General features: G+C 43.8%; 1 protein-coding gene across 2 annotated transcripts; it reads left to right on the forward strand.

Annotated features, from left to right (window-relative positions):
• The first annotated feature begins 349 nt into the window (after nt 1-349).
• SDAD1 (SDA1 domain containing 1) lies at nt 350-15915 on the forward strand. 2 transcript variants are annotated; one of them, XM_054202389.1, is made up of 22 exons: nt 351-537; nt 653-757; nt 1426-1524; nt 1637-1747; nt 2474-2545; nt 2638-2738; nt 3491-3548; nt 3669-3743; nt 4530-4631; nt 5115-5184; nt 5969-6072; nt 6805-6862; nt 7460-7518; nt 7886-7962; nt 9028-9125; nt 9402-9478; nt 9865-9997; nt 11052-11149; nt 11609-11799; nt 12308-12392; nt 12800-12961; nt 15251-15915. In XM_054202389.1, the coding sequence occupies exons 1-22, from the start codon at nt 448-450 to the stop codon at nt 15299-15301; spliced, it is 2076 nt and encodes a 691-aa protein (XP_054058364.1). In that variant the 5' UTR covers nt 351-447; the 3' UTR covers nt 15302-15915. The 2 variants fall into 2 exon arrangements, 1 of the variants encoding a protein (XP_054058364.1); XR_008466551.1 differs by lacking the exon at nt 15251-15915 and having other exon boundaries at nt 350-537; nt 11609-11803; nt 12315-12392; nt 12800-12844.
• Nucleotides 15916-15971: the final 56 nt, after the last annotated feature.

A 15971-nucleotide genomic window follows, 5' to 3' on the forward strand; every position in this document is an offset into this window, starting at 1 on the left:
TGATTCCTCAGCACTGTTGCTGGCAGTGCTTAGGGTTTACAAGCTGACTTTTTCCCCCCCAAAATGATGCGGTCCAGCTGGGGTGAGGGCAGGGTCGCTGCGCTGCAGTGAGATAATGCAAGTGAGAGGGAGAAACGGATCGGGAAGCCGCAGAGGAGGAAGCTACGGTGACCCAATGTGACTGGTATGGTTTAACGGTGCCGGGGTGACCCCAATCCCCGGCAGCCCGGGGGCAGAGATGCCGGCGAGAAGCCGCTTCCCCCTCGGCATGGCGGTAGAGGCGGCGGCGCCAGCAGGGGGCGCTGCGGGGAGGACGTGCCTCTGGCAGAAGTTTGTCCCTTGGCGGCTCCGGTGGGGAGGGGGCGGTCCAAGATGGCGGCGCCCAGCTGATGGCTCACGTGTGCCGGGAAGCGGAGGCAGCGGCGGTTCGCCGGGCCCGGTGTCGCCATGTCGGGCCGTCAGGGAAACAAACTGCCCAGCAACCTGCCCCAGCTGCAGAACCTCATCAAGCGGGACCCGAAATCCTACACCGAGGAGGTAGGGAGCCGGGCGGCAGCGGGAGGAGGCGGGCTGGGGGGCGCTGAGGGTTGGCGGGGGGGGGCAGGGGATGCTTGTACCCCCTTCTTCAGCGGTCGCCCCCGTGTGTGCTCAGTTCCTCCAGCAGTACCACCACTACCAGTCCCATGTGGAGATCTTCACCTTCCAGCCGGACAAGCCCAGTAAGGAGCTGGCGGAACTGGTGATGTTCCTGGCGCAGGTAAGCCCGGAGGCTTCGCCCGCGGCGGGTTGTGGTTGCTCTGGTTTTGCTCTTAGAGCCCTGACGGAGCCACAAGAAAACTGTGCGTTGACCAGGATTTCTGCAGTGTGTTGCCGGTTCCCAGAAACACAAGTTTTTCTTTTGAGCACTTGGTACAATTTTTTTAAAAGGATTTTTTTAATTGCACTATACCTCTTACACCTGGGCACCTATAATAGAATCACGGAATGATTAGAGTTGGAAGAGACGTTAAAGACCATCCGGTGCCACCCCCTGCCCTGGGCAGGGACACCTCCCACCAGCCCAGGCTGCTCCAAGCCCCGTCCGACCTGGCCTTGAACCCCTCCAGGGATGGGGCAGCCACAGCTTCTCTGGGCAACCTGGGCCACTGTCCCACTCCCCTCACAGCCAAGAATTTCTTCCTCAGATCTTGTCTCAATCTCCCCTCTTTCAGTGTAAAACCTTTCCCCCTTGTCCTGTGCCTCCCCTCCCTGCTCCAGAGTCCCTCTCCGGCTTTCCTGGAGCCCCTTTAAGAACTGGAAGGCTTAAAGCTGTTTTTATGCAATTTAATCATACAAACAATTATAACTCTATTGGTTGCCTACACGATGTCACGTGGTGACCCAGGATTTTCACTCGAGGTCTGAGCCGGCTCTGTTTCTGCCCAGGTTGCCCACTGCTACCCGGAGCACATGGCCAGCTTCCCCCAGCAGTTGAAGGAGCTGCTCTCCTACCACCACACTGTCCTGGATGTGGACCTGCGCATGGTGAGACCCATACGCTAGCGCTTATGGTTTGCTTTTTAATTTCTAAGCAAAGATGTGAAGCGGGGAATATTACGAAACTTCAGTTCTGATTCCCTGTTTCTCTCTCTTCCAGACGTTCTGTAAGGCTTTGATCTTGTTAAGAAACAAGAATCTAATAAATCCCACGAGTTTGCTGGAGCTCTTCTTCCAGCTGCTGCGGTGTCATGATAAGCTTCTACGAAAAGTAAGCCGTGCTCGCAAAAACGGGTCTTGACTTCCAGTGGGTTTTGACCAACTTGCCTGAAGTAATGTGGTGCTGGCAGGCAGCGGATCTTCTCTTGGGTACAAAATAAGGGATTTCAAAATAGCTCTGCTTTTTCAGCATTTGGCAGCGCCAGAGGCAAGACTGGACCTGTGTGTTTGATTAGGAATGAAGCTGCTGTCAAGATCTTTACCGTGCTATTGTCCCCTGTTGGGAGTTGAGCAGCTTGGATGTGTCTGCGGATGAAAACCACAAACGCATTGCTGTCTGACAAGGCCTTACCGAATTCTAGTAAAACAACTAAAACCAAACCAGCTGCTAGTTAAAGCTGTATTTCAGGCTTTGTGCTGTGAAAGTGGAAATGCCGGCTTTCTGCCACCAGAATTGCACAACTGGCCACCAGAATGTGCCTGAAGAAAACAGGGTGGGATGCTTTTAAGCCATACTTCGAGCCGTTGGCTTTCCTGCCTCGCTGTTTGTACTGTAAATTAAGTATGCTTTTCAAATACATAAGAATAAAGCATAAGTGAGGCTTTAAAGGATAACTTCTCATTGTTTTTTCCAACTGTAACTTAAAAGAGAATATTCTCAGTGGTGATCAGTTTGGTCTCGTGTTATTACCTGGAGCCTTTGGGGGAATACGGCTGTGTCTGTGTTGTTTTCTGCATGACTTGTGTAATTTACTCCCTGTTATCTCTCTGTTTACAGACTCTGTACACTCACATCGTATCAGACATCAAGAACGTCAATGCTAAACACAAGAACAATAAAGTAAACACTGTAAGTGTTTTAGTGTTCAGACAGGCTGCCATTTAACCTCCTGATGTTGTGAAAGAATGACAGTAATCAGTGTTTGCAAACTTTTTTCTCAGACCCTGCAGAACTTCATGTACACTATGCTGAGGGACAGCAATCCCACTGCTGCCAAGATATCTCTGGACGTGATGATTGAACTTTACAGGAGGAATATTTGGTAGGTCTTTCAGGCTTGTATCGGTTCCCCGTTTATCGTGGGGCCCCTGTCCTGACATTGCTTATGGCGTGCAGTGCGAAATACAGTGCTGGGGGACTGTGACTTAAATAGATTTAGCATCTTTGTGTTCCGGTGGGGCCGTATTTTGTCGAATGTAATTGAGCTTGGAAGAAATGCTGTCTTGAGTGAAGTCTCGGAGTTATTTAGGTTGAATCTCTGACGTTTTAGTTGAAAATGGTATATAAATCGTGTATTGCAGTCAAAATGGAAGATGGGTGCAGCTCAGTTGTTGAGCTTTTGCACATAAAAGCTCCCAATATTAGTGTACGGCTTGATGTACAGTGGAAAGAGGAATTTTGGCTTTTGTTTTTAGAGCATAGTTAATTTCAAAACTACCTGGTTGATTTTATAATGGAAGGATAAAAGTTAGGATTCTGCACTGATTTTTTCCTATGTCTTTTTATCAACGGAAGAAGCGGTAAGCTGTCTTTATTGAACTGGAGTTTAATATTCTTTCTGTCCCTTCAGTCATAGCGTGAACTGGATAGAACATAAGTGTCTGTTTATTTAGATGAAGCCACTGCTGTGTTAAAAGAATTAAAGAAAACGGCAGAAGCTTAACTTTGCTGATCTACTTGGATTCTAATGAAGCTTCATGCTTGTTAGCAGTCATGTTTAATGAGACTTAGCTTTCTGAGAACCTTGAAATTGCCAAACTTGAAGTAAATGGTGATGTTCTGTTTTTATTCCAGGAATGATGCCAAAACAGTGAATGTGATCACAACTGCCTGCTTTTCCAAAGTGACAAAGGTGAGAACAGAAATCACTTGCTGAAACTAGATGTTACCTGAGCTAACCTCAGGTGTTGGATGTAGCGCTGTAGTAAACACTCCTGTCGGTTCATCGTGTCCTACTTACTTTGCTTTTCAGGTATTAGTTGCTGCTTTGAAGTTCTTCCTTGGGAAAGATGAAGACGAGAAGCAAGACAGTGACTCAGAATCTGAGGTGCGTATTGTGATTAAATCTTCTCCTCCCTGTTACTCAAACTCCGATAGGTCTGTCGTCCTTGTGACCCTGGCTCTGCCAATCTGTCCGCTTCCGTTTTACTTAGTTTTCCGTCTTGTTTCCTCCAGATGTTTCTATGCTTCACAAAAAAGTTCAGTGTTTCTGAGAGCTGGCCCCAGCTGATAGTAGGAGGCCTTTGCTCTCTGCCTAAAGACTAATACTAAGAGCTTCTCTGCTTTCTTGTTGTCCTTGTGAAGGAAGCAGTTCACTCTGAAGACCTAAGCGGGGGCTGGTCGGTCTGGTTAGTGAAGATGTGACTTGCTAGATGTGTAATGTAGAGTTGTGGGAAGAGGCTTTCACCTGGTGCTTTGGAGGCTGGCTTAGTTTTTTAGCTGTATGTTGTCTTCAGTTCTCTCTTTGGTTATTGTACAAACGAACATAATTCAGATACCTTGAGAAGGTTGATAACCTAGCAGGATTTCAGTCTAGAACCTCCTAATATCATTATCTGTCTGTGACTGAACAGCAGTCTGTAATTAACCAGCAGTATAAACTACTGTGTTAATGCGCTGTTAAGTGTTCGTGGTCTCTCTTGCATGTAGGTATGTTTTAGTTTTATGGAACCAGGATTTTAAATGCTAGTATCTCTGGATGATGAAACATAGGAAGGAGGAGAGTTTTCAAATATAGCGTGTGATTGTGAAAAATATTGATGCTCTGTTTCCCTGATTCCCATTGGAAGCCTGATTTCACCTGAGTCGTGTTTTCCTTGTGTTGTTTCTCAAGGACGATGTTCCCACAGCCAGAGATCTGATCATGCGGTATGCAACTAGCAAGAAAAACACCAAGCGCAAGAAAAAACTGGAAAAAGCGATGAAGGTTCTCAAGGTGAGGAGAGAGGGACTTGACAGTGTTTCAGGTTAACCCTTCAAGCGTGGAAATCTTGCTGCAGCTGCTGTTGACTTAGCCACCTTTTGTCATCTCTTCTAGGTAGAGGTCCTCAAGTGTTCTAGCATCTGTTGGCCGGGCATATGCTGTGTTTGCCTGCAAGAGAGCTGTTTTGAAACAGACTTAGGGTCTAAGCTGCGGATTAGTTGTGTTCTAGGCACCCTTTGTATGGTCTCCACTTTAAAGTATGTGGAGTCTTGATATGCAACTTCTTAAGGCGGCTGCTCTTGCCTCTTAGGTCAGGTGGCGGAGAACTCAATACTGTTGAAAAGAGTGATAGTTTACTTCTTAAAACCAAAGTGCCTCCTTTTGAAGTGAAGAATGGTAAATGGCAGCTTTTAGCAGCAGCCTGAAACTGAAGCGCTTGCGGCTTTTTCGTGGAAAGAAAAAAAAAAAGTCTCTCTTACTGTTTTTGCCATGCAGAAACAGAAGAAGAAGAGCAAGCCAGAGGTGTTCAACTTTTCTGCTATTCACTTGATTCACGATCCCCAAGGTAAGCAAGTATTGTATTTTGTCTTTTTTCAAGTTATGTGTTAATCCCAGACACTGAAACTTAGACACAGCTCTCAAGGAGAACCAAAGTGACAAGTAGATATGAATGTGACAATGTCATTCTTGTAGTGCGCTTTATCCTAGAGTTTTATAGCACCTCAAAGAAAGTGAGATTAATCCCCTTGTGCTTGTTGTAGTGGAACACTTGTAGATAGCCAGACAAGGAAGGAGCAATATTACATGGTTTGCTTCGGGTTGCTACAGATCAGGATGTGGTGCTCTCTCTCTCGTATGTGTGAAGGCCATAATTTCTGTGAATTTGTTTATCTACTGTTTATGAATCTGTTTATCTACTAGAGCTTCTTTTGGCTCACCCCCCTTCAAAAATGTATTCCTATTACTAGTCTGTTTTGTCTAATATGGCTTGACTTGGTCTTAGTCTGATCTACTGAACCTCCAGGGGTTTTGGTTTTTTCAGACGAACCCAAAGCGTATCTAAAAAAACCGAGGTTAAATACTGACCCTGTGCTTGTGGTGTTGTGGGACTTCTGCTAGTTTTCTTCTCTGCTGAACCTCTGCACAGTTTTAGACCTTCTAGGCACGTGAGGAGAAAAATAACCTATTTGGGGAAGTGCTCTGGCCGCCTTTAACTCCTCCTGTGTAAGGACACTGGGGCTTAAAAAAAATTCCAAACCACACTGTCTGCTGGCTTTTTAACTTAAACCCGACTGAGTTCTGCGTTGTGCTCTTGAAGTCTACTACAAATGTATTATTGCTTCTTCTAGACTTTGCAGAGAAACTGCTGAAGCAGCTGGAGAACTGTAAGGAACGATTTGAAGTGAAGATGATGCTCATGGACCTAATATCTAGGCTGGTTGGAATACATGAGGTACGTGCTCTGACTTTATAATGGTCCGATGTTAGCCCGTTTTGGGTGGTGGCATGTTCTGGCCTTCTGCCTCTGGAAAATGAGGTTTAATTTTGCTGTATGTTGAAAAGTGCGGATGTATGTCAGGTAGTTGCCGGTGGGCCTCGTGGAATGGTGCTGTGGTGTAGACTTGTGTGGTACTAAGTGACCTCTGCTAGAGTAAGCTGTTGGTCAGTAAGAGCTGAGCTGTCTCTAACAGAGGAGACTGTGGTTTTTTTTTTTTTTTTTTTTTTTAAAACCTGCGTGCTCCTGGGAGGTTCTTCAAAGGAGAAGGGCTTTTCAAAGTAGTCCAGCAATTGCTTATGCACTCTGAGGTACAGCCAAAGTGTGATCAAAATCATTGGAGTCTTTCCAGTTTGGGAGAGAAGACTGTGTCCCTGAGGCCAAGGGAAGCGGCACATCGTAGGATTGTGCAGCATAGTGCCCCAATTTGAATTCTGTACAGTCTAACAAGAAATGTTCTCCGGATTTCATAGAGCTTGGGGTTGAGCCTTGTATTTCCTTTGTGCAAGTCACTTTGTTTTCTCCATGTATGTCAGGCTCCAGAGAGGAGAATGTGTCACGCAATAAAATCCAAGGCATTTAGAGAGCAAGCTGTGGAGAATCATTGTTTTACAACATATCAGTCTATGAAGGTGATCTCAAGTTAAAAGACAAGAAGCTAATCTGTTACAACTTATTTATTTTCTGCAGCTTTTTCTCTTTAACTTCTACCCCTTCGTTCAGAGATTCCTACAGCCCCATCAGAGAGGTAAGTAGTAATAGTAGATAACACTGCTTGTCCGTCAAGTCACATTGTACAGTCAGTTCTTAGAGGTGATGCTGTAAATGAGTAGGTGGCAGTAGCTTGGTAGGAAGTACAAGTAGTCCAGAAAATGTGGATGAAGGAAGTAAAAGGCCCCGAATGCCAGAAGCGCAGAGTGCTTCGGACTTGTATGGAAGCTGTGTGCACTCAATGCTCCTTACCTGAGCACTTGAGAAGCTCCGGCAATGGAATAAAATGAACCTGCCGAGTCCCCAGTTCTTTGCAAATCCTGAGTAGCTGAGCGAAGGGTGACTGCCTTTTGCTGCTTTTACAGGTCTTTCACTCTAGGTCTAGAGCGTTTCTTCTGTCTTTGCTGGCTGTTAAGGGCCTGCACTGCTCCTGGGGTAGAGAGCGGATGAGTTCCTAATGCTTGGTGAGAGAGGAGAAATAGTTGTCCTAAATAACTTCAGACTGAAATAAATGGCTTTGAGATGTAGACTGAGCTGCTCGTTGAGTTAGCAGGTTTGGTGCATGTGTTTATTGGCCTGAGTAAGCTGCAGCAGTGTGCTTTGGCGTCTTCTTCCCACTCTTCTTTTCTTCCAGAAGTGACAAAGATTCTTCTGTTTGCTGCACAAGCTTCGCATCAGCTCGTACCACCTGAGGTCAGTACTTCACCTGTTGTTGGTGATGTTAACAAGGGACAGGAGGCCAGCACGGGAATATAACTGAGTGCATTTCTGGGGAGGGGGAAAATGAAGCCGGTCAGACCCTTTGTCTCGAAAAGCTTAGGTAATTTTGGCTGCTTCTGCAAGTTCCAAGGGATTGTTTTGTATAAAGGTGAGATAAACACCTGTGTCTGTCTTAATTTCTGCAAGAGAATTTGTCTGGAATGCTTGCAGGCTATAGTGATAAGTCCTGAACTCTGTCTTCCTGTGAAAAGGGCCCTGTTGTCTGCTAATAATATGTAGTAGTTTTCACAATTAGATTAAATAGGCATTAAGTTTCTTTAACCTCTTTTCTTATTTTCAGATTATCCAGTCAGTGTTAATGACCATTGCCAACAACTTTGTCACTGACAAGAATTCTGGGGAAGTCATGACCGTAGGGTGGGTACAAAATCTTACAAAAATGAAAACTCTCTAACGTAGAACAACATTTTTCTTTTTTAAACCACCTGTGACTTGTTCCTGTTACTTGAACTATGCTTTCAAGAACCTGCTTGAATAAAAACGACTTAGGACAGTATCTCATCACACACTACCCTTGTTTTTGTTGGCAGTGGTTTTTAAATTCCCCAGAACAACGGGTTTCTGTGCTTTGTGCTGTGACTGAAGTTTTCTGGATTTTGTGATGGTGTTTTTTTCTTCTTGCTTTGTCATTTGGTCTTGTATTTTTCTTCCTCCTGGATGTTATTATTTCTACTTTGAGGGCAGAGCTCTTGTCTGGGAATTAATATGTTTGTATGTACTCAGTGAGCGGCTAGCATCATAGTTCAGGACTCTTTGTTTTGTGAATGAAGTTTCACTGCTGATGAGAAACTTAACTGTTGCTGTTACTGAAACTGTAATGGACTGTCTTTGACTAGTTGAGAGAGGTATTTGTGAAAGCTCTGGTCAGTGAATGTAGGAGAGAGCAGAACTCTCCTTGAGGATGAAGCGCTCCACAGGGGCAGGCTATTGTGTGTAGACACGTTGTGAATATTTTGTGAGCTATTCCTTTTCCTCTTGGCATGGTTTTAATCCGGGTATTTAGTGTACTAAGTGTGTGCATGAAGATGGTTTAAAAGGGAACTTGTGTGAGCCCACAGACTTCTGTTATATTGTCCTTAGCCTGCTCATGGCTGACTCCAGAACTGATTCATGGCTATTTTTTTTCCTGGTGATTGTTTGACTGCTTTTCCTGCCTGCATGGACCCTGACTTCACTTGTCTCATCCTAGGCCTCAGGATTCTGCTAAATAATAGCTGGAGAGTAGAGTGTGGGCTAAAGATGGAGGATTTTGGAGAACCATGGCACGGAGAGCTCTTTGTGGTGGTGTTCTCTGTTATGCTAACTGTTGTATAAATACTGTATAAGGTTCTTCAAGCTCCAGGTAACTCAGTCTATTACTGGGCCGGTGGGAGTCTCTCCCAACTGTGGTGTTCAGAAAATAATGAACTTCCAATTTTTTAGAATCAATGCCATAAAAGAAATCACTGCGAGATGTCCGTTAGCCATGACTGAAGATCTGCTCCAAGACCTTGTTCAGTACAAGACTCATAAAAATAAAAGTAAGTGTGTTACATGCGTGTGACTTAAATCTTTTTTTCTCCTGTACCATCTGATCCTCCCAGCCTTCATAATAGTGATGTCTTAATTGTTTTTTATATGGAGCTGAGAGGTGTCTGTTTCAATGTCTGTTCATTTCTCTGTATTTTGAGTGTATATGCTCAGGAGACAAAACAGTCAAGGGTAGTTATGCAGGGAAGCTAATTGATGAAACTGATCAGTTTGCTCAGAATTCTGCTTTCCTGTACTGATTCCTGACTCCTTTTTTCTTTGTGTAGATGTGATGATGTCTGCAAGAACTCTGATACACCTTTTCCGTTCTCTGAATCCAGAGATGCTGCAGAAGAAATTCAGGGTAAGCGTTTTACGTGCATTACATTCACCATAAACCTAGGCTCATGTGCTCAAAAATGATGGTGAGAAGTAGGCTCATGCCTCTTGAGAATGAGGTGGAATCACATCTGTGTTGTTCCCCTGCTCCCTTGCTTTTGATGTGGTGTGCTCTTATTTCAAGGTTTCCTTAGTGCAAACTGATCAAATGCATTGACGGAAGGAGGGTGCTACAGAAGCTTGACTGTTTTCCTGGAGTTCGTTCAACTTATTAGTCATTTGAGATATTTTCTTATTTCATCAGGCATAATTTATCTTTTCCACCCACGCCTTCCCGTCCCACAAACTTTTTTTCATGGATTTGTGTGCACTAAAATAGCCTGCTTAATGTGTTTTTTGTTAACTTTACAGGGTAAGCCTACTGAGGCCTCGTTGGAAGCCAGGATCCATGAATATGGAGAACTGGATGCCAAAGATTATATTCCAGGAGCAGAAGTACTGGATGTGGAGAGTCAAAAGGAAAAGGGAGGAAACAGAGAGGAAGGTTGGCCTTTTTTTTTTCTTTACCGCTTAAATTTTGGGCATCGTGGTCACTAAGATTTTATTCGGACGCTAAACTTAGTGTTGATGCATTTTGCTTGCTGCTGTCACGTGCTGCATGGCTTGCACATATTTGTATTTCTCCACTAAGAAGCACTGATAGTACCCTTGGGTAAGTGCAATTTATCCAGTGGAGTCTGTTGCTGCCTGTTGGTTTGTATGGCAGCCACTGAGGTGTGGGAAAGCAGAGGAACGAACATTGTACAGCTATGCAACCTCACGTATTGAGCTCTTTCTAAAGAAAAGATCATGTTGTGTATTACGAAACACTGAACTATTACTTGGAAATAGCATTTGGCTTCCCTAATTTGCTTCCTGTGTAAATGTTCCATGCAACCTGGAACCTCTGCCTGGACTGGGGAGGAAAAAAAAGATTGGGAGGGACTTGAAAATCAAGCTGTAAGAGTTTGGCAAATCAAGCCTGAGGTAGCTGGGGATATTGCAGTGGAGACATACTGGAGGAGTAAGCGCCCTGATATGTGTTAAGGCGATGGCAGCACATGGTAATGGAGAAATGCACCAGCTGTTTTAAGCAGTCTGTTGTAGGAGTGAGTGTGTGCTTACAAAGCTGTTGCTGCCATATGCAGTTATAAAAATTGGTGTCCGTAACTGAACGTGCTTGTGATGTGGGTGCGCTAAGAAATGAAAGGTGATGGTTTTCGTGCAGCTTGAATCAGTTGCAAGCAGGATCAAATTTGGGAGCCGAACTTGCCAGTGGGGAAGCATGGGAGCTGCTGGTCTGTTCAGCTGTGGCTGTCTTCTAAAAATCATTAACAAATATTGATCAGAAGTATGAAGTATCTTCTGTCTTTGTAATGTCTAAGGCTGGGATGCCGAGACCCTACAGCTTTGGTAAGCAAGTCCCTGGGCATAAATGCAGTTAGCTGACAGGTAATGAAAGGCAGTGAGAGCTTACAATACAATCTTAAATAATTTCAAACTCAAGTAGCTAAGCTGAATCTGTGTTAACAGCTCTGTGCACTTTGTCCCCTGAGCAGACGGATGGGAAAGCGCTAGCCTGAGTGAGGAAGAAGATGACGAAGATGGAGAATGGATTGATGTGCATCACTCCTCAGACGAGGAGCAGCAAGAAGTAGTGAGTTCTAAGTGTCTTCTACCCCAAACACAACGGTCTTGTTTATAGCAGATAAGATTCTCTTGCTCTGTACCTTTATGTGGCAGCTCATAAATAACTATGTATAGGTCTGTGGTGTAACTTCACCAGAATCAGTGAGGTTGAAGTACTGTTTAGCACCTGGGCTGAAGTATGTGTGGTGTTAGGGTGAGGGGAGAGATGGGGGAATTCTGTCCTGGTGCGAAATAGCTTCAAAGCTGTGATCTTTTATTCACTCTGAAATATGGAATGGATTTGCTTCTTCATGCTAATACTGCATATTGGGTATAAGACTATGAAGAATCCTAACAGCTGGTTGTAGCATTTCCCAACAATATTGCCCGTACATAAGTATTTGGGAGGCAAGGGTTGTGGACTGCGGCACAGAAATGGTTTGTAAAGCTGTGGATGATTTTTCTTTTGTACTTTTTTTTCCAAAAGGCAGAGAAGGTGAAAAGCATGCCTGTGGAGGAACGAAAAGCCAAAGCTGCAGCAGTCAGTACAAGCAGGCTGCTAACTCAAGAAGAATTCCACAAAATACGTCTTGCCCAGCTTTCCAAGGAACTTAATTCTGCCCCTGGCAAAGCTGCCAAGAGGAAGAATATTGAAATAGATGAAGAGGAGGAGGGCAGGTAGGTTATGGACTGTTGAGGAGCATATTCTCTTCCCTATAATTTGGTGATACAGCTTTTAATTGCATCAGGGCGCAGAGCTCTACTGTTGGCCTGTATCCCCTGGTGACAGACAGCAAACAGCCGCGCGGCCTGGAATGGATCCTGGCCTGGGGGATTTCTTCATAGCTGGGCAAAAAGACACGAGGAACGGATGGGAACTAAGGGACTGCTTTGCTTGTTCAGAACAACAGGCGTGGGTTTTGTAGTAGTAGTGGCATGGTTATATCTCCAGAGATTCTTAAACTTTGTGGTTAAAGCAGGACTTGAAAAACAGTAATGAGAGATTTTGGTATGGGTTGTCCCAAACGTGAGGAGTAGTCTGAGAGAAAGAGCTTGTGTGAAAGTTTATAGGAAAACAATGGCCTAAGAGATGGGTGAGAGACTAAGGGTCAGGAGGGCATTTTATTTTTCTTGATAGATGAAGTTTTGTGTGTGATGGCCTTAAGTCATATTTTTGTGTGCGTAGGGGAGAGTTGCTTTCGCTCAGAGATATTGAACATCTGCATAAGAAGCCTAAATCGGACAAGGAGACCAGATTGGCAACTGCAATGGTGAGGAACTTGGCCATTTCATATATCCTCTGTCTTCGTAGATTTAGGCTTGCGTTTGTCTCCTGCAGAAGGAGATGGTGGTGCGTTCGTTCGCACCTGTAAGACGGGTGCCCAGCTGCCACCTGCCTCTTGAGAAATGTTTTGTGTAGTTTTTTTGCTGCTGCATCTTGGTTGTAACAAATCCACAGCCTCCTGCTGGTCCCGGGTGACAATGAAAATACAGACCCAGTTTTCACGGTGAGTTAAGAGTTAGAGCCAGCATGGAAGAATACGTGTGACACATGCAGAAAGTCATATTCAGCCTGTGTTTATTGTTACTGCCATAGAACCTGTCATCTTAGCAGCTGATGTTAACCGTACGGAAAGGAACATGACCCCCTGTTATTACATTACGTTTTCTATTCTAGGCTGGAAAAACAGACAGAAAAGAGTTTGTGAAAAAGAAGACACGAATTAACCCGTTTGCCAGCTCTTCCAACAAAGAAAAGCAAAAGCACAAGAACTTCATGATGATGAGATACAGCCATAGCGTCCGGACAAAAAATAAGCGTTCTTTCAGGGAAAAACAGGTAACATTTACTGTTAAAAACAGATGGGACAGTCTGAGCAATAAATTTAGAATGCAGGTCGAATGCTATGTATCCTGTGCCCTCAGTTGTTGCTGTTTACTTTGGTTTAACTGCTGACGAGGTCTGTGGGCTATGTGGCTTCCCTTGATTCCTACCCAGAGGATCCTATCGGATTGCACGAATGCTTTTGGCGGTCTCTTCTCTCTAATATGCATTGAAGACCAAGCCCTGTTGCGAAGTCATGTGTAGGTTAGGAAGGCGACGATAATGTGGTTTGCTTTCCTTTATATAAATTAAGTAAGATCATATTAGAACCCTGGCTGTAATCCTGTGACAGAAGAACTATTTCCTTGATATGAAGGAAGTGGTTTTCAGGTCAAGCTTTTAGTGTGCTTCTTTGCTCTCCATATTCTTCCTTTGACCTTTCTCCTGTTACTGTCATATTACGGACTTGTCCGTCCTGGCTTTAAGGTCATCTAATAGCTTGTCACAAAGGTACTTAAAGCACAGACATAAACGCAATTTGTTATCTATTTGAAACTGTTCAGAAAAAAAATAAATCGATTCATTTTAGCCTGCCACAGCAGTTCCACAAAGTGGCTGTCTCAGTGGTGAAGCCCCTGCCCTCTGCTGCTCCCTCGGCTCTAAGCCTGTCCACAGGGCTGGCGGGGGATTCAAGACAGCCTTGTGAAAGGATATGCAAGCTACAAACATGGATTTGGCAGTGCAGTTACTGCCAAATGTGTTTCCACAGGCAGCTGTGCCAAGGGTAGCTGAAGAGATATGTAAAAGGCAAGGCAGAAACTTCAGGGGAATGACTTTGCTCCTGAAGGTGTTGGGCAGGGAGCCCACGTAGCTCCCCCAGGTGACTGGCAAGGATGGAGTGTGGGCAGCGAGCCTCCCTGCTCCTGTGATCCGCTGGGGACAATGCCTGAACTGTGGGTGGCAGCTGTTGGCAGAGCCCTGGCGTAAGCGTATTGCCTTGCCCTCCTGTATGTCACCTTGTCAGGGTAAGCCTGTGCTAACAGCAAATACCTGCCTTAAAATCCCTTTATCTAACCTGGCAGATGGCCGGTCTAAGGTTTTACAAGGTGTTACAAAATGGAACTCCTTTGAACGTGTTGCAAGAAAAACTTGTAGAATAATGCAATCGTGCAGGGTTCTCGTTTCCGTGTGGTGTTAATTTCTGTGTTTTCTTGCTAGGTTCTGTCTTATGCTAGAGTATACTCATATGCTTCTTTTACAAACCTTCCTTTGAGTTGTTTCCAGGATCATGTCATAAAGATAATGTGTGTTTGTCAGCAATTGGTTGCCTTAAGAGCAGCAAGACTGAAACTGTTCATAGACTCAGTAGGGAGAACAGCTCTTAAGTTAAAAGGAGGACTTGGACTAATATCCTCTGTAGTGTTTTTATGTGCTATTGTTCTGCCTTGCCCCAAATAAGGATGACCACATTAACACAGCTCTCAAAACATACAAACAACATTGCAAATGAGAAATCATCATTAATGTTTCCAGTTTAAATGTAACAGATAAACAGTGAAAGAAGTATTTTTTCATATTTTTTTACCAAAGTGGTTTTTTTTTTGCCAAGAAAGGTTGGACCAGATGATCCGTGAGGTCCCTTCCAATCTGGTATTCCATGATTGTGTAAAGTTAGGCCACAGGATCGGTTCTGTTGACAAGGACTTGGAAATACTTGTGAAAAGATAGGATACCGTGTTCTGCTGCCCTCTTTGGTGGTAGAATAAAATGGACTTTTGTCTATAGTCCAGAGCTAAAACCCTTTACCAACTAACAAACCTCTGAAGTACGCAACGAAGTCTCTTTAGAGTGATATGGCACTTGTAAAAATTGTAGTATCTTTCCTTACCCCCTTGAAAAGAAGCTTTGTAATACTCTTGGAAAAAATGCCATTTAATCCTACTTACCTCTCAGCTGGACTGAAGTTTCTTCTTGATCTCTTGAATATGAGTCAGTGGAAGAACAGTTTATGTTACTGTAATATTTTTTCATTATATAGGGTCTGCTAATAATGTACCGAAACATTCTTTTTGAAGCTCAGCTCTTTCTTTTAGTATTATACTGAGTTTAGCTAAATAACCCCAGCATTTCTGCCACTGTAGTAGTTGGCCTTTGCCAGTTACTGCTCCCACATTTAGCTGGTAAGCTATTAGCGTTTTTCTCTGCGGTTGAAGAAATTCAAGGGGGTTGTTAATGTGATAGTGGTATTGTCTCCTTATTTAATATTTTCCTTACCTGAATATTCCGCTCGTCTCTCATATTTAGCTGGCGCTTCGAGATGCACTTCTGAAAAAGAGAAAGCGGCTGCTGAAATAACAAAACAGTAATGGAGGGGAGTACTTCATCACCTGTGAAGGAATAGCCCCAGAAATGCTGATTTCCACCCACCACCACCCCAAAGGAAAAAAAAAAAAAAGACTGAAACGCCTTATGGATTTATCTCTTTTCTGTTCAGAATTACAAATTGAACACTTCTAAGTTGTTGGATATTGCATCTATAGGTCATATGGAAGAGGCCTAAACCCTTGTGGGATCTTGATTTTTTTTTTTAAAAGCATTTTAGGCAAGAAGGCAATTATCTTTTATTGAATATAACTTACTTAGAGCTGACTTTGTATGTGTAAGTATTAAAATAACCTTATTATAAAAAAACCCCCAAACATTTTACTTGAAGCAATCAATGAATAACTAATTGGAAGGGAAAACTATGTTCTGGCTCAGCCTATAAAGCGTGTGTATATAATGTCTGTGCCTGTCTTAGGAATGTGATTTTACAGACCGAGTAAGCTATTTTCTAAGCAGCTGGTTTTTTTACTTGTTAAATACAAAAACCAAACTTCTGTAATACAGGTAGGTTCGAGTGAACAGTTAGGGGCAAGAACAATTTCATTATGGTTTATGAAGAAAACAAGAATAAAATTAGTATATGAGAGGCTGTTTTTATGTTGCTGTTGAAATAGAAAGGTTGTGTCACACGTAGCAGAAC

The sequence above is a fragment of the Rissa tridactyla genome, chromosome 5, assembly GCF_028500815.1.
Source record: "Rissa tridactyla isolate bRisTri1 chromosome 5, bRisTri1.patW.cur.20221130, whole genome shotgun sequence".
Lineage (NCBI taxonomy): Eukaryota > Metazoa > Chordata > Aves > Charadriiformes > Laridae > Rissa > Rissa tridactyla.